The 23,052-nt window shown below is 37.9% G+C and overlaps 3 protein-coding genes across 5 annotated transcripts; 1 reads left to right on the top strand and 2 right to left on the bottom strand.

The window, feature by feature from the left end:
• Nucleotides 1–86: 86 nt before the first annotated feature.
• Nucleotides 87–7,053, bottom strand: LOC105398658 (peroxisome assembly factor 2). The gene is made up of 11 exons (XM_048630196.1): nucleotides 5,861–7,053; nucleotides 5,678–5,785; nucleotides 5,391–5,524; nucleotides 4,738–5,248; nucleotides 4,440–4,607; nucleotides 3,795–3,941; nucleotides 2,879–3,037; nucleotides 2,082–2,244; nucleotides 1,577–1,658; nucleotides 1,149–1,206; nucleotides 87–742 (listed from the first exon to the last, which is right to left on the bottom strand). The coding sequence occupies exons 1-11, from the start codon at nucleotides 6,969–6,971 to the stop codon at nucleotides 603–605; spliced, it is 2,781 nt and encodes a 926-aa protein (XP_048486153.1). The 5' UTR covers nucleotides 6,972–7,053; the 3' UTR covers nucleotides 87–602.
• On the top strand, nucleotides 6,750–19,394 carry LOC105398659 (peripherin-2). 2 transcript variants are annotated; one of them, XM_048630195.1, is made up of 6 exons: nucleotides 6,750–6,809; nucleotides 17,135–17,303; nucleotides 17,762–17,933; nucleotides 18,308–18,428; nucleotides 18,755–18,862; nucleotides 19,079–19,394. In XM_048630195.1, exons 2-6 carry the CDS (start codon nucleotides 17,231–17,233, stop codon nucleotides 19,355–19,357), a joined length of 753 nt encoding a protein of 250 aa, XP_048486152.1. In that variant the 5' UTR covers nucleotides 6,750–6,809; nucleotides 17,135–17,230; the 3' UTR covers nucleotides 19,358–19,394. The 2 variants fall into 2 exon arrangements, with proteins under 2 accessions (XP_048486152.1, XP_037963382.2); XM_038107454.2 differs by lacking the exon at nucleotides 6,750–6,809 and adding an exon at nucleotides 16,710–16,919 and having other exon boundaries at nucleotides 17,135–17,291.
• A 394-nt stretch (nucleotides 19,395–19,788) lies between these two features.
• Nucleotides 19,789–22,564, bottom strand: LOC105398660 (isopentenyl-diphosphate Delta-isomerase 1). Of its 2 annotated transcripts, none has more exons than XM_011570819.3 (6): nucleotides 22,423–22,564; nucleotides 21,939–22,067; nucleotides 21,522–21,707; nucleotides 21,161–21,289; nucleotides 20,541–20,716; nucleotides 19,789–20,094 (listed from the first exon to the last, which is right to left on the bottom strand). In XM_011570819.3, the coding sequence occupies exons 2-6, from the start codon at nucleotides 22,065–22,067 to the stop codon at nucleotides 19,953–19,955; spliced, it is 762 nt and encodes a 253-aa protein (XP_011569121.3). In that variant the 5' UTR covers nucleotides 22,423–22,564; the 3' UTR covers nucleotides 19,789–19,952. The 2 variants fall into 2 exon arrangements, with proteins under 2 accessions (XP_011569121.3, XP_011569122.3); XM_011570820.3 differs by having other exon boundaries at nucleotides 22,473–22,493.
• Nucleotides 22,565–23,052: the final 488 nt, after the last annotated feature.

Raw genomic sequence — 23,052 nt, 5'->3', positions numbered from 1 at the left:
GACACGCTCTTGGCCGGTTTTTTATAGTTCGTAATGAATAATCAAGTCTATCTTCCGACCAAAGCTAATAAAAATAAAAAAAACAGTCAATAGTAACAAAGTTTTTATTCTTAAAATTACCCAACAAGCGTTAAAAATATACAATTAAAATATCACAAATAACAACATAATAATTATATCCCTTATCACGTCACATTTCATGATTATGCCCAACAACAACAACAGTTTGCTGAAAGGTTACTAGTCAATATCCAGGCGTCGCAGGTTGGATGGAGATCATATTTTAGTCAAAACAGTCTTAACAAAACCTATTTTTTTAAATAGTATGATAGACGTTGAGTAAGTGAGCCGTACTTATGGCCATACGCCTTTTTCGTTCGTATACCTACTTTGTTAAACAATACACTTTTGTACCTTGTCAAACTAGCCTAGTCATTTTACTTTAACATTAGGTTCAAGGTAGAACAGTGTACAGCGACTGATAAAGACGACTGTACCTACTTCACATCAAAAACTTCATTGCCTTACATATACTGACTCGTACGTCTATCAGTATATCACAAATCACAAAGTGTTACACTGTACTGCGGTGACTCTACAGTCTACATTTGGTGTTTCAACGCCTCGTAATAGGCCAGTTCTTCGTCAGTGACGGAGCAGCGGAACGCCGCGACCCCGCGCTGCATGTCCGACACTGAGATCACCACCGAGTCGGCACTCAGCTCACTCTCCTTCAGCAAACCTGAAACAGAAGATATTTTAGGGTATTTATTTTGTAGGTGCTGAAGTGAAGTGATTATTTCAAGAGCCGTATTGCCACTACCGCTCCAAAAAAAATAACTCCCTGTCTGTTATTTACATTGCTAGCCGTCCGCCCGGATAGGGACCCTAATGTTTGTAAAGTAAGTATGTATGATGAATAGCAGTGATCTTCTCTCTAAAATTTTCATTATTTAGGTTCGGCTTTGTGTAATTTCACGCCATTTTACCCTTTCCTCTTTCATACCCTCATTCACTCCCTTCTTTTCTTTCATGCAATCCAGCCACGTCTTGTTTAGTCTTCCTCTCTTACGCCTTCCACCAGCTCTCATTTCCACCATATATGTTTTTAATAAGTATAATCATCTTCATGATATTGGTAACATTACCTTGTTGCAGTTTGTGTACGAGCGCGCGCACGGCGGCGGCGCGGGCCGTGCTCACCACCTGGGAACATGAGCATCATCATCATTAGTCGGTAATCGTCTCGACGTTTCAGTCAGTTTAGAAATGTTGTTATTCATATTCGTTTGTTAAAAAATTGGTGCACCTAATGTTTAGAGGGAAGAAACTTATGGCTAAATGTTTATGTAGATGCTATGAATGCATTCAAATGAATTGTTTAAAACTGAGAAGAGTTTCTTTCGCTAATTCTTCCACTCAGTGACCGAGCCTTTGTGAAATGGTGGTAGAGTCATAATTTTTACATAATGCGCCTGCGAGTCACCTCTGACTACCCCTTCGGGGATTTCAGTCGTAAGCATATTTATGTAAAATCCAGGTAAAATCTGAATGATGAAATCTGAAATGTAGTTACCTGCAGCAGGTCAGCGCCGGTGACGCGCTCGGGCAGCGCCTCCGCCACCAGCTCCAGCGACACCGCCGCGTCCACATTGTGACTGCGATAGACAAATTAATGTTATTATTATTATTCATCATACAATATATATATATATATATATATATATATATATATTTATGAACATCTATATCTACAAACTACTCTCCGAAATCAACAAAAGTATCCTAATGAATCGTGCAGTGGTTGGTGACCTTGTCTGCTACGCCCAAGGTTCCGGGTCCGATTTCCGGTCGGGGCAGATAGGTATTTGTTTAAATACAGATATTTGTACTCGGGTCTTGGATGTTAATATGTATAGTATGTATCTATGTCTCTATGTACCTGTGTAGATATTATATCAGCTGTCCGATAGCTACACATTTACAGGCTCTGCCAAGTTTGGGGTCAGACGGCTATGTGTGTGATATTATTATTAATGATAATAAGAGAGGATCCGAAGCGCTAATGAAATGAGCGTTACCTCCGACACAGCGACTTGAGCACCTTAGTCTTCTCCTCGACCCCGCAGTAGGGGCCCACGTAGATGAGCTTGTCGAGGCGGCCGGGGCGCAGCAGCGACGGCTCCAGCAGGTCCGGCCGGTTCGTCGCGCCGATTATGAACACGAAGCTCGTGGGGTCCGCGTCTGGGAAAAAAATAAAATTGCTGTTTTATAAGGGATTATAAATATGCACGGTTGTCCACAGCGCTTGACTGCTGGGTATCAAGAAGTGGGATGTTAAAGTTGCAAAAAAGTTAAATTAGAGAAAAAACTTTATATTCTCCGTTTTGGAGTGCTACTGCACTAACCACGGCTCTAACTCGAAATCTCTAAGCGTATCGACTGCATAGCTTGTCAGCATGAGGAGTGCGAGTTTTTAGTTAGTTTTTAGCGCCGCCCGAGTCCCCGCCGCGCCGGCCCTCTGTATGTATATCTCGCAGGCATCTGGTTTAATCTCCTTTTTGATTGAACCGCTAGCCCGTTCATACTCAATTGTATGACTAGGCCGAACGTTGATTGTACAAGCGTCACAAAACGTCCAACTAGTTAGCTGACCAGTCAGGTGGTCATAGTTACCTTCCCCAGTAGCGACTCCGTCGAGCTCGGCCAGTAGCTGGCTGACCAGGCGGTCGGCGGCGCCGCCCGAGTTCTCGCCGCACCGGCCCTCTGTATGTCTATATTCCATTCCACGGTGAAAGACATTTGATACAACTACTATTATTCGAATGTAATAAGGGTTCTGTCAGATGTCTTTCCCCATGACACAAGGTATAGTTACCTTCCCCGGTGGCGACTCCGTCCAGCTCGGCCAGTAGCTGGCTGACGAGGCGGTCGGCGGCGCCGCCCGAGTCGCCCGCCGCGCCGCGCCGCGCCGCCAGCGCGTCCAGCTCGTCCAGGAACACGATGCACGGCGACGACGCGCGGGCCGTCGAGAACACTGGGGTACAGATAGTGATGTTAATAAATCTTAATACAGGGTGTTGCAAAAAGGGTAAGCCGAAGCCTACCTGCATGTGCAGCATGGTATATTTAAGCCCGAAACTGAAATCAGAATTTCAAAATTCGCGAAAAAAATAACATTCTCTATAGTAAAAAAGGGTTTATAGAAAAATTATTATTTATATGTCGAATTAAACAAATTAAAAGAAATAAAGTTAAAAAGTCACGTGACCAACAAAGTTTCTATGGAAAATGTTTTTTTTTCGCGTATTTTGGAATTCTGATTTCAGTTTCGGGCTTAGATATACCATGCACATATAGGTTTCGGCTTAGTATACCCTTTTTGCAACACCCTGTAGATTTCTAATGGGCTCCGACAGATATCACGATACGTCGTCGGGTCGTGTCACTGTCTCGCTCTCTCCTATGAAACACATGCGAGTGGGAAGGATACGATTTTATAACGCAATCGTGTTTATGTGCGGGCGCTTTATACAGGATTGATGATCGTTCTAATATTTTAAAGGCAATTTATACAGGATTGATGATCGTTCTAATATTTTAAAGGCTATATTTTGTTGTAAATAGGTACCTATGTGGATTTTGTTAAAAATTATTATGTAGTATGTTTACTATCCTGGATTAACACATTGTCTACTTTTTATTTAGGTAATCTCACGGGAAAACTTTTGGAGACAAAGCGGAGTTCGCGTGAAAAAGCTAGTTTACTATAAATATTATACCAGTAGAGTTACCTTTTCTAACATTCTCTTCTGACTGCCCAATGTACATGTTGAGTAGTTCCGGTCCTTTGACGCTCAGGAAGCTGACATTCATCTCTGTGCTCACAGCTTTAGCCACCAGCGTCTTGCCGCAGCCCGGCGGACCGTACAGGAGTATGCCTGTGGAATGGTCATGTCAGTTATTAAAACAGCATAACGGCAGAAGCAGGCCGCCTATAAAGGCTTTAGCGGGTGCTTGTGTTAGTTAGTAGTACCTATTAGACCTATAGTACCTAAACACTTAGATATGACGTTATACACGAATGCTATTTCGTGACCGCGCGAGAGGTCAACGCGCAAAATGATCAAGCACTTAGCCAAGAATGGTTCAATAAAGATCAATAAGGTGGCAATCTTTATGAGAGGTATAACATTATTATTTATGTAGGATCTATGATATTTCAGAACGGAGTGTAGTAGAAGTATTGTCTATCTTCTTTCCTTTTATGAATGAGGCTCGCTTGCAAATATGGCGCTTAGCACTAAAGATGGTTTTCTTATTTGGGTGTAAATAAATTAAATTACATTGTTTCAAGTGCATCCGGCGGTTTTATTTTCATCCCACATGTATTATGTCCAACAGTGCAGTGATTATGATGATAATAATAAAGCACTTGCCTGATCTTTTCAAAGAAGAGTTCTTAAACAGATGCGGGTATTTGATAGGAAACTCGATGGTTTTCAGCAACTCCTTCTTGAGCTTGTCCAAGCCGCCGATGTCGTCCCAGTACACTTTTGGTATTTTCGGAGCATCCAAATGTTGGCTTTGGAGACTTCTCATTGATTCTTTAATACAAAGAAATATAAAAGTACATAACTTTGCACACAAAATAGACATTGTGTAAATGATTTTAGGAGTAATAAATGATTGTTTAGTTCAGCGATTTTTCATAACTTATGATTGTTATTTTGTTACCTAAAGCAGAGTCGAAGTGTTTCTCTTCCACAATTCGCATGTCAGTATCTGCGGCGGATTCGTGTGAACTGTGATGTTGCTGTAAATACGACTCTCTGAGCGCGAAGTGGAGCAAAGTGTCGATGTCCCCATATCTGAATGTTTCCGTCTTGGCTGCCACTCTTTGAATCATTTCCTTACACTCTGTGGATACACTTGATTCATCAGCATGTAATCTTAATTGCGTCTTCTGTTGTTTCTCTTCACTATCTCTGTTCGCTTGGTTAAATTTTAAACCATGAACTAAAGAAAACCATTCTAGCATCTCACATCTTTGTACATTGCTGAGTTTTGGAATGTGGAATTTCTCTAAAAATATTCTGAGGATATTTGGCTTCAGGTCTTGTCTTTCTGTGACTGCAACAAATATGATGCTGTGCTTTGTGTAGTTCTGATAGAGGTCCCTCAGAGAGTTCTCGAAGTATTCTATCAGCCTACAGTCTTCATTATTTTCTGCATCAACTGCAAATACCTACAACAAAATGTTTTGTTTTTCTTTGTTTGTGATTTATTTTCCTAGGCTGTGCTATGTAGGTACATTGTACACTAAACAAGCAACTAATATACATATAAATAGATTTAGACAGTTTGGACTTTCATTAATTAATTCTTACCTCAAAATTGTCCATCAGTACTAACACAGGGGCTGCAGTCTTGGCTCTCTGTATCATTGTACTCATTTTGCTTTCAGTCTGCTTGGCAGTGGAGCTCTGCAGTGCATTGCAGTCAATGCGGAGACAATTGATTCCTGAAAAAAATAAGACAATTTTAATGAACAACTAACATATAAGAGACTGTAATGCTGAACTACTTACAATCAAGAAGGTAAAGTAAATAGCTGAGGATGAATTCAATAAATATATGCCAGCTATGACACTTTGCAATACTAGAAGTTACTTACCATTGTACTTTGATAAGGTTTTGATCAATATTTGTTTGCCAGATCCAGATGCCCCAGTTAGCAGCAGTATTGGTATAATGGGGCTGGACAAAGCTGATGTCAATTCATCTGAAAGGACATTATATTTGCTATGAAACAGGATATCTTAAATAAAATTTAGTCTTAAAGGACATAAAATCATACTTAATTCTCCAGACAGAAATGGTGTGATTGTCTCCTGCATGTCAGTAAATATATTTCTCAGTCCAGTGGGACAGGTGCTGATGTTTGTTTGACTATCACTGCATTCTGGAAACCTGTAGTATTCATCCCTCGGCTTCAGAGAGTGAACCGTCTCACCCAGAGTGAGCTGAGTCACTCCCTTCACTATGAAGAATGGCTGATCTATCTTCCCCACATTTTGAAGCTGATCTGAGTCTCCATTTAGCTTCACACATTTTAAATACAGCCTTCCAACTGAATCCATCAAGTCAAGGTATTTGTAGTGAAACTTGGCTGTAGTCTCCGGTGTCAAGTCTATGCTGAATATGTCATTGTTGTGCAGCAGCTTTGGAACCTCAAAGTAGTTGTTCAGCACTTCTTTAATGAAATCATTAGAGAGGTCATATTCATTGACTATTAAGCTCACCTCTGCCATAGCAGCTATCTTTGGTGCATAGTCTAGAGACATTACAGGATGTACACTGATCTCAATGTCTTGATCATTGGTAGTGTTCAAGCCCAGTGAGGCAAACATATTGTGGTGCTCAATCTCAGATGTGGCCACCACATCCTCCTCAATACAATTGGAACCAATGATGGGCATTACTCTGCAGTTATTATATGAGCCAGAGTTCATGTTGGCCCAAAGCTTTTTATGTACTTCAGAAGTTATAAAGTTAAGATTATATTTCATGAGTTTCTTCTTATTTACTTCTTCATGCTTCTGTTTTTGTTTTGTTACATTATTGGGGCTTAATTTCAGTGTCACCCATAGCACACCATTGTCTAAATAGAATAGATTTTCAGTGGCTAACTGTATGTATTGATTTCTAGATATAATTAAGCATTTGTGCGAGATAACACTCGCATTATCGTCCGAATATCGCTTGGCGAATAACCTTTGTACAGGCGCGGATATAGTTTTAACTTTGTAAGTCTCCATGACTTTCCTGTGTTTGGCTCTTTTATTATAATGTTTCCGATATTTTATGGCTAAATATACCAGGAATGATTGGTAATTTAATTTTGGGTAGACTATTCGAAGGCAAAACTTTACCACCCATAGCAATTTTGAAGGCGGTTCCTTGTTCATAGTAAAATTTTCAATGTTGGTTCGCCACAATAAGTTGCAATTATTTCTTACTTTAAACAGCTAATTCTTTTGATAAAATTATGAGAAAATAAATTAATAAAATCTTATTTTAATCACAACAAAACAGAAAGGACATTGACAATGACATTTCGTTATTTGTGACATTGACAGATGAGTTGCTGAATAATGTTTGAAACATCCTATAGGTACTGACAAAAATATAGCTATGAGTCAGGTTGTAAATGGTTGTAATGCTCAGAATAATAACAGGTTTATACCTCACGTCATCGTAAGTTCAACAAACCAATATTAAGGGTGGGTTGCATCAACATCCCGGTTATCGTAATAGTTAAGGTTAAACTTAGCAATGACAGAGTCGTTACAGTTAATATTTTACTGTAACGTGTTGCACCATCAAATCGTCGGTCATTGTTAATGTTATTAGGGTTGCTATTCGTTTGAGACATAATTATCCCCAAAGTTATTGTGGGAAACGTTTTTATGTAAGGCAATACCAAATCTAGCTGTCGGACTGAAGCCGTCACAGAGTACATTGTAGCCGTCATTCTCTGTCAAAGCACTCAAAGTCAACATGTCATAGGAACTAAGTCTGTTGTTCCTCCAAATATTGACCAAAAGATTATCATCAATAAAACCCGCGACAAAGTAGACTCTAATAAGCCTTTATTAAGAGCGGTGGTAGCTCAGTCGGGTAAGCGCCCGCTTCTCACGCCAGAGATGCGGGTCCGATCCCGGCGCTGACATGTACCAATGAGTTCTTTTAACATAAGTACAATGTATACCATCGCTCTTACGGTGAGGAAAACATCGTGAGGAAACCTGCATATCTAGATTTAGCACATCTAGATATGTGAACCCACCAACCCGCAGTGTACCAGCGTGGTGGAGAAATGGTCCAAGCTTTGGAAGGCAGTTTAGACCTTGGGGATATGCACAAAGGTTCCATTCGAGAGAGCCAGGTGCAGGTACTTACACCCCCAGAGAATAGAATAGAATAGAAGCCTTTATTATTAATTATCTTATTAATTAATTCTTAACAAGTTGAAATAAAAACTAACGATGTAATCTATTAAAATAATTATTTATTGACATCCTTCGATTATGCTCATCATTCCTGTTAACTGCATAGACAGGTTCCTCTTCATCAGATGATGAATCATCATAAAAAACCTAGCTGGTGGTACAGCACAGGGTCTCTATTTTGTTTACATAATATATTATGCAGCTATGCCGTAGCCACATAAATGGGCTGCACTCTTCTTAGTTCTGTCCTTATTTTCATTGATATATTTCTGTATTTGAGTGATTGCTAAATTTCTGAAAACAAGGTTATTCAATTAAAGAGTTACGTAGGTTACTTTGATATTAGATTGCTGCGCTGGACCAGCAACCGGCAGGTAGCCGGTAGTGGCTGGATAAGGAAGGCCGAGGGCACAGTGTTGTTTCGCTCCTTGGAAGAGCCTGTGGGTTTGTCAGTCTGAAAAGCGGAGCGTATGAAATGAAGGACTGATAATTAATTTACTTTGTTATATTGTGGACCGAAACAAATTACAAGTATTTATAAAATTAACAATTTTACAATTGAGAAGAAAAATCTAAGCGGGAAAAACAAGAGGCGGGCGAGTGTCTATGGCTACGTTCAAGGAGCCAGTTCCCGAGCGCCCGCCGGAAGTTCGAGCGCCCGCCGGAAGTTCGTGTTTCTTCCTGCGACGACTTCGTGTGATTCCCCAATATTAGTACCGCGGAGCGGAATCACAGTACAGCGGGTTGTGCCACTACAAGCCCATGGCTAGAAGTGGACGCTTATTTGGTGGTGAAGATGATCATTACACCTACAGCATAATAATAGGTGCACTTACTTCGTCGTTGGAGGCTGTAAGAAAGGTTGTAGTTTTAAAGCCAACACACGAGCCACATTTTTGAGACCTGGAACCTGCGAATCTATCAGTTCTCTGAAAGTACACCTTTCTCTTCATATTTCGTAAGTTCCGTACTTACTCCACCTCAATCTCAATTTCTGAGGAACTTGTTTCAAGCACTATTTCACGTAGAAGCGACATGATAAGAATTATTGAATATTAATATTTGTACGTAATACTGTTACTTTGAGGTTATACAACGGGTTTGACAGCTACCTGACTTTAACAAAAGCAGTAACCGGCCAACATGGGGTGGTTATGGTTATCGTTAAAGTTATGACGTCATTTTAACCATAGTTGAATGGTGCAACCAAGGACTTTGTATAATAACAGGACTGAGTACTGCCAAAATTTTAATTACTAAAACACATCGTAAGCTGTTGTAATAAGATTCAATTTGGCAATCAACGTTTCAAGAGACAAAACGAGCCGAGCGAGATAGCTAGATTAGAGGCCGTTTGTCTTTTTTTTTTTTTTTAAATCATTTATTCGCCGGAAACAAGTCCATAGGCATACAAACATACAATAAAAACAGAAAATAATAAACTAAACTAAAATAATTACAGATAAAAACACAACAACATTAAATTTGTTCAACAGTAGTTGATATAAAATTAAATAAACACTTATACAGTTTTTGGTTTGCTAAAATATCTTGAACGCGGCGGGGTACAGCATTCCGAGGATGACAGGTGTCAGCTGTCATTATCTGTGCAGGCAAATCAGGCATTGACATCAAGTTTGAATCAACCGATTCAACCGTTTCTTCCAAGGCATCCGAAGCCGAAGTGTTCGTGGTCTCGTTCTCCTCCTCCTCTGTATTCAAAGCTTCTCGTATATCAGCCACAAGAGCTAGTCTCTGCATATTAAATTTGGGACATCTCATAACAATATGGGTCAAGTCTGCCCCATCAGCTTCACAGTAAGTGCATTTGTTATTGTCAGTTATCTTCATGCGATGTAAATGGGCAGGCGTTTGGCAGTGTCCAAATCTTAGGCGATTTATTGTGGTTATATATTTTCGCTCATTGGCATCCTTATGGTTATGATACCATGGTTTGATTGGAAGTTCTTTTTGGATCTCTGCATACCATCTTCCTTTCATTTTCGAAACATCCTTGTAATATTCATTCCATAGTCGTCTTTTATCGTTCTTTAAATTCGTGTATAGGTCAGTAAAAGGAATCTTGCATATGTTGCTATGATCTTCATCGTGATTAGAATTGACTGCTTTGTCAACCACTTCATTGCCTTTGATACCTCTGTGAGACGGTACCCATTTAAAAGTCACATTTATATTGAGATTATATACAATATTTCTAATCTTATACACAATATAATTGACCTTATAATTAAAACTGAAATTTTGTAATGATAATAGTACACTTTTAGAGTCAGAAACTATTATTATTTCATTGTATTGTTCAATATTATTCAAGTTTTGTACATACATAAGAGTTTGATAAATTGCATATGCTTCTGCTGTATAAATACTACAATTTTGATCCAAGTTAAAACATTTAGTTGTCTTATTTTGAGGGTCATAATAACCAGACTTTACAGAATTCAAAGACTTTGACCCATCTGTGTACAAATATAAACTATTAGTTTTATTAGAACAATATTATTGACGACCGAATGGCGTAGTGGTTAGTGACCCTGGCTACTGAGCCGATGGTCCCGGGTTCGATTCCCGGCTGGGGCAGATATTTGTTTAAACACAGATATTTGTTCTCGGGTCTTGGATGTGCCCGTAAAATGGCAATAGGCCCGCCCCCTATTACATTGGGACTAACATAACGCTCTGGCGAAAAGTGGGTGCAGCAATGCACCTCTGCCTACCCCGCAAGGGAGTACATTAGTACAAGGCGTGAGTGTATGTATATTCTTTAAAATCTATTTCATCTAGAATAAAACTAGTATCTACATTTAGTTTACATATTAATGCTTCATATTTACATTCATATACTGGCCATAACTGACTCTTGTGCATATTTCCAGACAAATCAGTGACAAAACCCATAACCCGGGTGATTAAAGGATATTGACTGTTAAGGATATCCGCTGCCGAAACATAAGGAGTTGTTTGTAAAGACGATTGCAGAACCTCAGGTAAACAGATCCTACTACTAACTATATCATTATTTATTGCTAAGACTTTTAAACAGAATTTCTCTGTAGCAAATAAACGCCTTATACATAAAGGTTGTATACAAGTCTCTGCTTCCATATTATTTATAGGAGTTGTACACATAGCACCACTAATAATGCGTAACGCCATATTTTGTATTACATCTAATTTTTTCAATAGAACTGGGCTTATGTTCATGTATACAATTGCACTATAATCAAAGTGGCTGCGAACTAAGCTTTTGTATAACATACTTAGGACTTTAGGGTCTGATCCCCAAAATGTACCAGCTAATGATCTCATAATATTTATACCCCTCATTGCATTTCTACAAATATAATTTATGTGTTTTTCAAATTTTAATTTTGTATCAAAAATTACACCTAGAAACTTTTTTTCTTCTGTTTGTGGTAATTGGATATTATTATATTTTATATTTACAGACCTATTGCTACCAAATACTAAAACTGAACTTTTACTTGAGTTAATACTTAGCTTTAATTCATTTGAGTAATAAGAATTAAGCTTATCTAAAGCTAAATTAATGTTTCCCTGAGCAACCTGTACATTACTATTTACACAATATATTAAAATGTCATCAGCAAACTGTAATATTTTAACATCTTTGGGTAAATGATGGAGAATTTGTGAAGTATATAAATTGTAGAGTATTGGAGACAAGGAGGCACCTTGCATTAGACCTTTGTATGCGTTTTTTGGGCCATGTAAAATATTATTATACTTAACATATAATGTACGACCAAATGAAAAGTTAAACAGCCACTTTATTAATTTTCCAGGTAGTTTCAACGAATGAAGAACCTTTGCCATTTGATGGAGATTGACATTGTCATAAGCTCCCTGCACATCAAGGAACACACACACTGCTGTTGACTTAGACAACAAACAGTTCTTCATATCTATCAGGTATGTAGTAAAACTTTCGACTGCACTTTTTCCTTTCCTAAACCCAAACTGGCATGAAGGAATTATATTCTTATTTTCAACATAATAGTCTAGTCTTATCTTTATCATTTGCTCACATAACTTTCCTATACATGAGGCTAAAGAGATAGGTCTGTATGAATTAGGATCATCATCCGGTTTATCTGATTTCAGTATAGGTATAACACACTGAGTTTTCCATGACTCTGGAATCAGTTGTTGTGACCATAGTGAGTTTAGGATCTGTAATATACTATTTTTAGCTGATATGTGTAAATTTTGTAACATAATATATGGAAAACTGTCTAATCCTGGAGTAGTGTTCTTTCTTAAAGCCAATGCTATATTAAATTCCTCATCTGTAAATGGTTGTAACAAAAATAATGCTGTATCATCATTACTATCTGAGTTAAAGATATATTCTAAATCTATATCTGTAGCATTATTTGCAGGTTGTGCCAATTTGTCTATAAAATTACCTATCCATTCGTCATTCTTAGATATATTTCTATTGGTATTTATTCTTTTAAATCTCCGTATATAGTTCCACACTCTAGAAATTGGTGTATATCTATTAAAAGATGAACATAACTTTTTCCAACTTGAGCTTTTAGCTTCTTTAATAATCATTTTTTTCCTAGCATCTAATCTTTTGTAATCAATATAATTTTCAATTGTCATATCATTCCTATACTTAGCTAACGCATCTTTTGATTTCTTTACAGCATCAGCACAGTCCTCGCTCCACCACGGAGCCGGAGCCCTACATGTTTTACCAGCATGACACCTATACACAGGTACACACACATTCCTTAAAGTATTAAGTATTTTACACATTTCATCATATTTTTGTAACGGACTATCTGAATTAGAATTAAAATCTGTAAACAATGTCTCTGATAAGTTATGGTAGCTTTCCCAGTTTGTTTTATTAAATAAAAATTTCTCAATATCATCATTTACTTGATAGTTTGTAGTAGATACAATAATGTCTGTAAATGTCTGTAGGTGATAGCTACCCATAGCATCATCACCCACGCGCCACTCACATAATGGAGCAAGGTCTGGGCTGACACAGGTCACGTCTATAGCTGATGCATTACATCCAGGTCTACCGACAGTGGTCGGTGCACCAGTATTTAGTAAACATAAGTTGCACTCATCAAAAAGGTCTAATAATTCCCTACCTCTAGGATTAGTAATTTCACATCCAAAAGTAATATGATGTGCATTAAAGTCACCAGATACTATACAAGGTTTCGGTAGTTGTTTTACAATGTTTCTTAGTTTATTTATCCTAATGAGACTATTGGTGTTTTTTGTTTTAGGTGGGCAGTATACACACAGGATTGAAAGTGGACCGTTTGCTGTGGACAAAGAAACTGCTATGGATTGAATATCTTGATAAAAACTAGTCTTCAGATGTTTATATTTAATGGAGTTACGGATTAAAATACCTACACCGCCATGTTCATTTTTAGCATTTTTTCCTATATAATTATAACCAGATATTGATAAATAGGGGTTTGAATCTTTTAGCCAGGTTTCATTGAGAAGACACACATCTATATTATTTTGAATTAATGATGATTTAAGTAAAGCCTTTTTATTATTGACACTCTGAATATTATGTTGCATTATTTTTAAAACAGCCATTATTTGGTAAGATTTTGAATCAATATATCTTTAATGTGTGTGGTTGTGTTTGTTTTATTTGAATTAGCTAACGTAACTAAGGTCATTATTATTTTTTGTAAAAAGATATCATCTTTTACAAGGTAGTCATAGGACAAGGTATTGGAGTTAGTAGTCGGTGTTGGAACGGTTGAAACCGGTGTTGTGATAGGGGACTCATGACTATTTTCAACTTTCTTAACTGGGGTAGACTTGGTTTTCAATGCAAATGTCACTGATTTGTCTGTTTTCGGTTTGGGCAACGCCGGAAAATCTTTGTCTGATACTACTTTTGAATACATCCTAGTCAGGTAATTTGATTCATGCCTTTTACGCTGTTCTATTTTAATGGGACATAACTTCGATATAGCTAGGTGGTCCCCACCACAGTTGCAACACTTCAAGTTATCTGATGTGCACTCCTTGTAGGAATGTGCACCTGAACACCTTGAACATACCTCATCATTTCTACATATTTTTGCATTGTGTCTAAACTTCATGCACTTGAAACATTGCATCAGTGGTGGCACATAAGTGTAAACCCTGTACCTCCACTTGTCCAAAAAAACATACTGTGGGAGGGAAGTGCCTACAAATGTTACACTCACCGTAGTGAGAGGGACTATTTCCTGACCTACTTTCTTGGTGAACCGTCTCACAGCTATAATTTCAGCATCAGCCATCAGTTTTTCATACAGTTCTGCATTACTCGACTCCTTATCGACGAATCTAATGGTGCCGGTTCTCTCCACCGACGCCGCTGGTATGTACGCCTTCAAATTGTTCTCCTTAAGACAACTATGGCTTAGGAAGTCATTTGCTGCTACCGCCTGTTTGAAGACTACCATAATTTTGTTCGCATTCAATCTACGCTTTTCGACTATGCCCTTTACATTTTTGAAAAATTTTGAGAGATATAAGGGGTTTTTGTTCCCAATTTTCTCATTAATTCCTTCAACATAGATCGGGAATTCCTCCTTAGAGCTGTTGTCCGGGTATGACCTCTTATATTCAGGTTTAAAGTAGGGTTTGTACTTATCGTCCGGTGACGAAGCCGCCGCTGGAAGCTGCTCCTTCATTTTCCGCTTCTTTGTTGTCCGCGGTGTCGCCATACACCCATCGTCATCTCCGCCGCTCTCCGGCTCCATTACGATGAGCCCCAGATAGGTATTTTGTAAGTTTACCAAGTTATTTGAATTTATTTAAAAATTTGTTCAAAAAAGGCGCCCTTCCAGTTCCCGCCAAAAAAGGAAGTCGAGTTAATATTTTCAGGCCGTTTGTCCCTTACTAACGCTTGCCATCCCAAAAAAAACGTGATAGTTGGTAGAAAATATTTGATTTGATCTGAATTGAAAATGTTAGATTTTTATTTCAAACAATGATTTAATTATCATACGAACTCTAAGCATAACTTAGTAAAGTAAAGTAAAATCATTTATTTGTTCTAGAATTTGGGTACATGAAAAGGTGTTATATACATAGTTGGATCCATCAAATTCAGCCCTATGGGCGTACAAATATTTACAATAATTATCTTAATCTATTAAAAAAACTATTACTGTAGGTAATTATGACAAGAATAATATATACAAAAATATCAAATCATTAATTATTCATTAAAAAATTCATTAATTGAGTAAAAACAATTGGACATTAAATATTTTTCTACTTTACTTTTGAATATTTCTATTTTTAAAGTTTTAAATTCATCAGGCAACTTATTATACACTCGTATGCACATACAGTACACATTGTTTTTATACAATTCTAATTTAGAGGTAGGAAAGTATAATTTATGTTTATATCGTTCACCAGTACGACTGTTCATTTCCTTTTTTGTTTTAAATATTTCCGGGTGCTGTTTAACAAATAAACAGATCTCTTGGATGTAAATACATGGAAGTGGCAAAATATTTAGCTTCTTAAATAATGGTTTACAGGAATCCCTATAGTTAGCCAAGCACAACGATCTAATACACTTCTTTTGTGCTTTAAAAAACGGAATCCTATTACCTAGCTTCGACTGTCTGCCCGTCTGTCTTTCAATGTGCCATGACTAATTATATATTTTATTTCTTTGTCAGATTTCCCAAGAATGAAGATAAGAAAAAAATATAGCTGGATGTTGTTCCGGTGTCACAATAGATCATCATCATCCAGTTCAATGTAATGAGGAACCACACATGAGTTTCAGTTGTGAAGGCATTAGCTAATTCATATTTAAATTTTAACATACTTATTCCATAATGGAAAATCTAATTCCTTAAAGAATTTAGGCAGTAAGATTGGCCTCCAGCAGAATTGTATAAAACAATATTGTTTAGCCATGTTTAGTAATAATAAAAATAAATTCAATAAATACAGTGTCTTTTATTTGAATTTGTGATTAATTTGTGAATGAAATTATTTTGTGATTATCAAGGACGGCGATAGTTTATATCCCATTCCACGGGGAAAGACATTTGATAAGTCAAAGTCAATATATAAATACAAACAAAAACTAGCCTTATTCGAATGTAATAAGAGTTCTGTCAGATGTCTTTCCCCGTGGAATGGGATATAAACTATCGCCGTCCTTGATAATCACAAAATAATTTCATTTGTCATAGACAGCATCCCGAAGATATACATATATCTCCGATATATGCAACTCCGAAGAGTGACTAAGATTTTGTCGACCTAAGGTAGCGATTGTTTAGTAGAATTATCCATAAATTGTCTAGGTAGGTACCTATAAAGCAAAATTATATTTTTTTGGGTCCCAATTTTTTATCACTGTAATAATTATATTTTTACAACAAGTCCCCAAAGTCCCACGAACACAAATTTCGTGGTCACCTTATTAGAAAGGGACAAACGGCCTCTTTACTACACCTCCTGCTCGGCTCGCTTTTGGGTTCCGAGTACTCAGTCCTGTTCTATATACAAAGTCCTTGGGTGCAACCAATTTTTCGCTTAACCGATGCTTTGACAGACGATGTGACGTTTGTAATAGTTAAAGTTAAATGGTGCAACGCACCCTAATTGTAAAATAATTTGTTACCAAGAATGTATTTAACGTGGTCTTCCTTCAATAATATAAGGCTGTTAATGATGGCCTTCAAGCCTATAGTGATATTCTATTTGATATGGCTTGTGAATACTTCAGAAACGATTCGCAGCGAAGAAGGTACCTTGCTGGATCTTGTATGCTGGCCCGATGGGAACGCAATCCCAGTTGTTATCACTTGTGCATCTGTAATAGCTGTTATAATTCAAGTAAATGTTGTACTGTATTCTTTATCATTATAGCAATTTCTTTAAAGTATATGTAGTAACATACCTGTAGTTATATACCTACCCAACAACTAACTTTAAAGTCTGACTGAGATGTACTACCTACCTAGTCTACCTACCCCTACATTCCCTACATTGCTTAAGCCAGCTTTGAGCCTGCAGCTAACCTATCATTCTGGGTAACTGGGTTGTTTCAGCTCTACGGATTGTACCAGTTATTCAGAGCTGGATTACCGAAGAAGGACCACGATGTGACCAACGGTCTCTTCTATTACATATGGGCTCTAATTATCATGATCATCGTTTTTCTAGCGATCATGTTCTATTCAGGGCTACAGTCCACTATTATAAGAGGTAACTTAACTTGTAAGTACCCACCTACAGTCCTACATAGTTCTGAATAAGTTAAAGTATGTATGTATCTACCTACCACAGCAACTTGGTCAGTGTACGCTACGGAGCTATTGAAATCATTATGAAATATGTTAGGTACCTAAATATAGGTACCTACTTAGCTTCTTTCAACCAGAGCGTATTTCTGTAGTCAGTGATTTCTATTAGAGATTACTTACATGTTACATAGTGTACCTACCTACTTTTTTTTTCATCATCTCGCGGAGGTTAGCAATCATCCTGCTTATTTCCCTCTTGGACAGGAACCAATGGCGTATAAAGATATACCTCCTTTGGCTCCTTTGCTAGACACAATACAATCTAGAAAATCCCAACCCACTCCCTACAGAATCATATTAAGTACTTACCTAATAACTAAACATCCCAAATCCTCAATCCAACGTTCACCACAAACCCCTCCAACGTTGCAGCAAAGATAAAGGACGGTATATCGAAGGCGATGCTCCGTTACGCGACCCACCTGCCGTCGAAGGTGGCCATCGACCGCCTGCAGACGAGGTTCCACTGCTGCGGCCGCGTGACTTACGAGGAGTGGTTCTACATAGCCTGGTACGCGACCGGAGACTCGGATACTGATGAGGGGTTAGCTAACTGCCTGGATCTAATTTCTATTCTATTTAGGACCTATTGTGATCATATTAAATGGTAGCCCTATTCACCTAGTACCTACTCACCATATATCATAATGTACTTACTCGTACGCGCCGAAATCTACGATAGTCTGAAACCGCTCGTAAACGATATCCCATAGGCCTAACTTGGGAGTCTTGGGACCTATAAGTATACCTACTCTACAATGTACCAGATATATGAAGACTGTACAGATTATTAAAACGGGTAAAGCTAGGGACCAGCCTTTTATAGGGCGCTATCTATCTAGCAGCGAGTAAACAGTATAATTGGTAGTGTAGGTAGGTATGTAAGTGCAAGTCCTGACATCATTTTTCGCCCGACAGCGACGGCCACAAGTTCGTAGCGGACAACGTGCCGTACAGCTGCTGCTCCATGGAGGCGATGTGCCCCTGCATCCACCACGGCGTCTCACACACTGGCACCTTCTACAAATATGATCCACAGGTACGGAACCAGCTATAGCTATAGGCCGTTCAGGAGCATAAAGTACCTATCGCAAAATGCACCGCGGAGATTTTATTTTTATTAGTATAATGCACCAATCGCAAAATGCACCCTTCGCATAATGTACCTATCGCAAAATGTACCCTTGCAAACAAAAACCTATTATACGATTTTTTACAATTAAATATTAAGGTTGTGATCCTATGTGAAAATGGTGGAAGGACTCATGCTATTTCGCCTGGTATAGATATGCTATTTGTGGCATACAACCATTTATGGAATGCCGAAATTCTAATCCCACTATCACTAGCTGAATAAAATTACAGAGACAGCTGACGATCTGGCAGGCCGGCTGTGAGGAGAAGCTCATTAATGAAATGATGACTGTCTCTTGGAGGTTCAATGCTGTCATGGGTTTGAGCATTGTTGCTATGGTAAGACAATATCTGGTACCTACTCACTAACTTTACTATATTATTAACTATGTATTCATAAGTCTTAGCGAATATTAATTGCTACCTTAGTATGAAAGATCTACGCTATGAATACACATAATAATATTATCTTTGCATCCTACACATTTCCATTTCAAATTCACTAATTCCCCTTCTTGAACGTGAACCTACCATCACAGTCACCACTCCCCACAGATAGTGCAGCTAGTAGCAGCACGGTACCTGCACACGGCGTACCGCAACGGCCTCCACATCGGGAACCAGGTCATCTGCGAGTCCTACCTTCTACGCTCAATAACTGATGTCGACGTCATGGCATGTAAACTCGCTGACAGGAAGGTTCGAAGGAGGTCGTCTAGGTCCAGGACCTCACAGTGGGTGGCGGCGTCGTACAGCAAGCTCGGCAGTGCCACTACGACCAGCTCGACTGATTTGAACAGCTCTGATGAAGTATTGAAGCCCATTGTGGGATAGTAATAATCTTTGGTGTATGATGTAAGGGTTTTTTTCGAGGATAGGTATGTTAATAATAAACTTCTATTAATACTCAAGTTTTATATTAAAGCACCATAACTTTTTACAGTGTTAATTCAAAATAATCTGATAAATATTTCACATGTTTAAAAAGGTAAGAAATAAAATATAATATATATGATTTTATTATTTATTAGCGTACCTAGTCTTCCTACCTAATATATAATCAAATGATTGAATAGTAAACGAAATCTAGACTTTTGGGTATTAACTTAGTAACTACGACTTGATCTTAAAAGTCTACTAAAATATATTATTAACTATGAAGATTCCAACTTAAATGCATGACATTAAAAATATAATGAATAAAGAGTGGGCAAAAACTAAAAAATATATGAAGTTAACTCGAATAAACATTAGACAATAATAATAATCAGCCCGATTTTTCAATGGTTACATAAAATGTCTCTGGGGAATAAATCTGATGCTGTCGCGTCAGAATGTTTGTATTAAACAGTGACGGCAACAATTTTGTTCCATACATAAAATTTATCTGACCATTAAAAAATCAGCCCTTAATCTTATACTAAACATATTATTCATTGACAAACTTCTGTATCTTGTGCGGCTCGGCGAGGTCCTTGAGCCGGTGCAGGTTGTCCCACCACAGCTTGAGGCGGTGGCGGCGGATCATGTTGAACCACGGCGTCAGCGGGCCCTCCAGCGTCGGGATGAAGCTGGGAAACGAGGATTGATATCATTTTGTTTTTAGGGAGTAAGCTCCTTTAATGATAATCATAGCATTGTGCTGAGTCAGAGCCCTTTTGCTAACTGCATAAATATATGTACATGTTGCTATGCATCTATATTATAACGTCTTTCTGTATGTTTGTCATATTAATATCATGTGTTTAATGATTACATAATGCACTGTTCTATTTTCGTGTAACCTGTGTATGTATTAAGTTTAGTAATAATAGGCCCGACATAATAAGACTACGAACGTCTAATAAACCACCGTCAAATAAATAAATTGATCAATCACTCTGTCGCTGATTTATTGTTTCATAACACATAGTTAGCCATTATGACGCGATGACGACTTCTTTGATGGACTGTAACGTCTACGTCTGTAACTAATACTTTCAGCTAAAAACCTATAAATAAAATTTCAAACACTCACGAATTGAACTCGTTCTTGGGCACGAAGCAGTACTCGGAGATCTCGTTGCTGTTCGGCTTGACCTTCACGTCGGCCTGGTAGAACAGGATGTGGTCGATCTCGTGCTCGCCCCACACGCCGTCGCCCGGGTCGTGGTAGTGCACGCGCGTCATGAATGTGAATAGGGCTGGGTCCATCTGCGGGACAGAGGATTAGGTTAGCTGTAACACGAGTTTGTTGTCGACGTCAATAACCTTCTTTAATGCGCGTTACACGAATCACAGCGCCGTATTTATGAAGAATCGCGATATAGTGACATTTATCTATGTCGACAAAGAACCCGTGTAGCGGCTGCAGCGCAGCGGTTCAGATGATTATAAAACAAGAAGATAAATAAAGGTTTAGATATGTTCTGTGAATCAGTCTATCAATTTTTATTTTTGCATTACGTTTTCATGTTTGAAATAAGATTAGGAGGTAAAAAACAACAAAAACGAGAAATAAATAACTATATCACTGAAAGATTCCAGAAGACATTTAAAACTGGTTTGAATTTAACTTCAATACAGTTTTCAGATACATAAAAATCTATGTAAGGGTATCTTAATGGAGAAAAGAGATAGAAAAGGGCGAAAAGTTACCTCTGATAGTGGTATTCCAAATTCATAATTGAGTCTTCTTCTAGCTGCTGTAATGATTTCTTCTGGCTGATCATCAATGTACAGAGGGTGGCTGCAGCAGGCATTGGTGTAATAGTCAGGGTATGTCACCTGAGGATTAAGAAACATAATGATGACTGCTGATAAAATTTTAATGACAAAATTATTATTTTAAATATTAAAAAATTAAGTGATAGGCTGTAGATTTGGTTACATATTCTTTATTTCTACACAAAAACAGGATACTTAAAGGTTTAATACAAAACATTTTATACATAACAGTTTCAATACACACTACCTATAAAGAACTGTGCGTTTCAAGCAGTTTTCCAGCTGTGCTTACCTTTTGGCTAGCCCTCCTCTGCAGCAGCATGTCTCCTCTCTTGTTGAAGAGGAACACGCTGAAGGCGCGGTGCAGCGGCACCTTCCCGTCCTCGCCCACCGTGTGGCACACGCGCTTGGAGGCTGTTCCGATCATCTTGTCCTTCTCGTCTACTAGAAGACAGATGTCTTTGTCTAGCGCTTCTGCCTGGAGTTACAAATATTATTTTATTTTAGTTTAAAGTTGATTAGATGTAATAGAAGGTAAACAAGTGCTGTATCCTTCAGTAGGTGAAAAGAGCCTCAAACAGTGACTACCAACTGTATCTGTAATCTATTCACCACAGTGAAAAACGCATAGCTGTTTGTTACCAACACAATAAGCAGAGAAATTGAGTATTTCTAATTACTACACTATAATTATTTAAAAATACAATACCTGTAATGCATCTACACCATCTTCACGATTTTCAGATTCAACTGGCTTCACTGGGTCTGAGGCCATCTGCCTGGACTGCACGCGAAGACCCGACCATAAGGACCGGGATAGAAGGTTCCGGACAAGCATCTTTAACAAGAAATGAGACACAAATGAAGAACGAAACTTCTAATTCGTAGATAATTCAAGCAGATTAGGCTCACAAAAGCATAAAAATAAGCCATAGCCATCTGATAAGAATGTAAATTAACTGCTTGTTTGTTAGAATCTTGATAACCTATGCTTATGATATCAAGTTAACAATGGCAATGACGACTTAGGTTGAAAATATACATTGAAAAGGAATAGTGTCGTTTAAATATTGGTATTTTAGGCATAGCAGGAACATCGTCGTATAGTTGCCGACATCTCATGTACACCTTCAAGAATATTTTGAGAAGTGATGATTGGGAACAATTCAGGATAATATAAAGATTTTCATTACCTTTAGATACTTAACAAGAAATCCTCAAGAGAATGTACGTAAAATCTTACTTATTTATGTTGAATTTTCCAAGAAAAAGAGAAATCTGCAAGGAAAGAACGATAAAATTGTAAACAAAATGTCAGTTGCTGGCAGTTTACAGAATATAATAAATGTCAAACGTCAAAAATTGCTTATGATGAATCTTCTGCACATTATTATTATTTTAAGATTAAAAAATGCAGTGTTCGATTTTTTTTTACTTCGAGTTGTTGCATTTCTATCGCAATCAAATCAATCGCTCCGGTATCATGAAAGCATTGAGAACACTAAGCATGCCACTGAGTTCCTCTGGAGATGGCGCTTGCATAACGACGTTATCTTGATGTGTAGGTAGGTACTCGCCATGTCGGTATTGGGTGGATTATGAAGGCCGAGGAGAGCAGTGTGGTGCTCCTTATATTGTAGACTTTGTTTTAGAGGTGTATGTGCTACAGTGGAATACGGGCTGATGATGATGATGATAAGTTTAAATTTCTAGGTATTGGCCAGAAGATGACCTATAACTTAGGTACCTTGATATGTACTAGATAGGTAAGTGTCATAACTAAAGCCTAAATTAACTAACGCTAGGCTAACAACAATACTAAT

Source organism: Plutella xylostella, chromosome 25 (genome assembly GCF_932276165.1).
Source record: "Plutella xylostella chromosome 25, ilPluXylo3.1, whole genome shotgun sequence".
Taxonomy (NCBI): Eukaryota; Metazoa; Arthropoda; class Insecta; order Lepidoptera; family Plutellidae; genus Plutella; species Plutella xylostella.
Note: the sequence above shows the minus strand (reverse complement) of the source record. Positions and strands in the feature narration are given on the sequence as shown.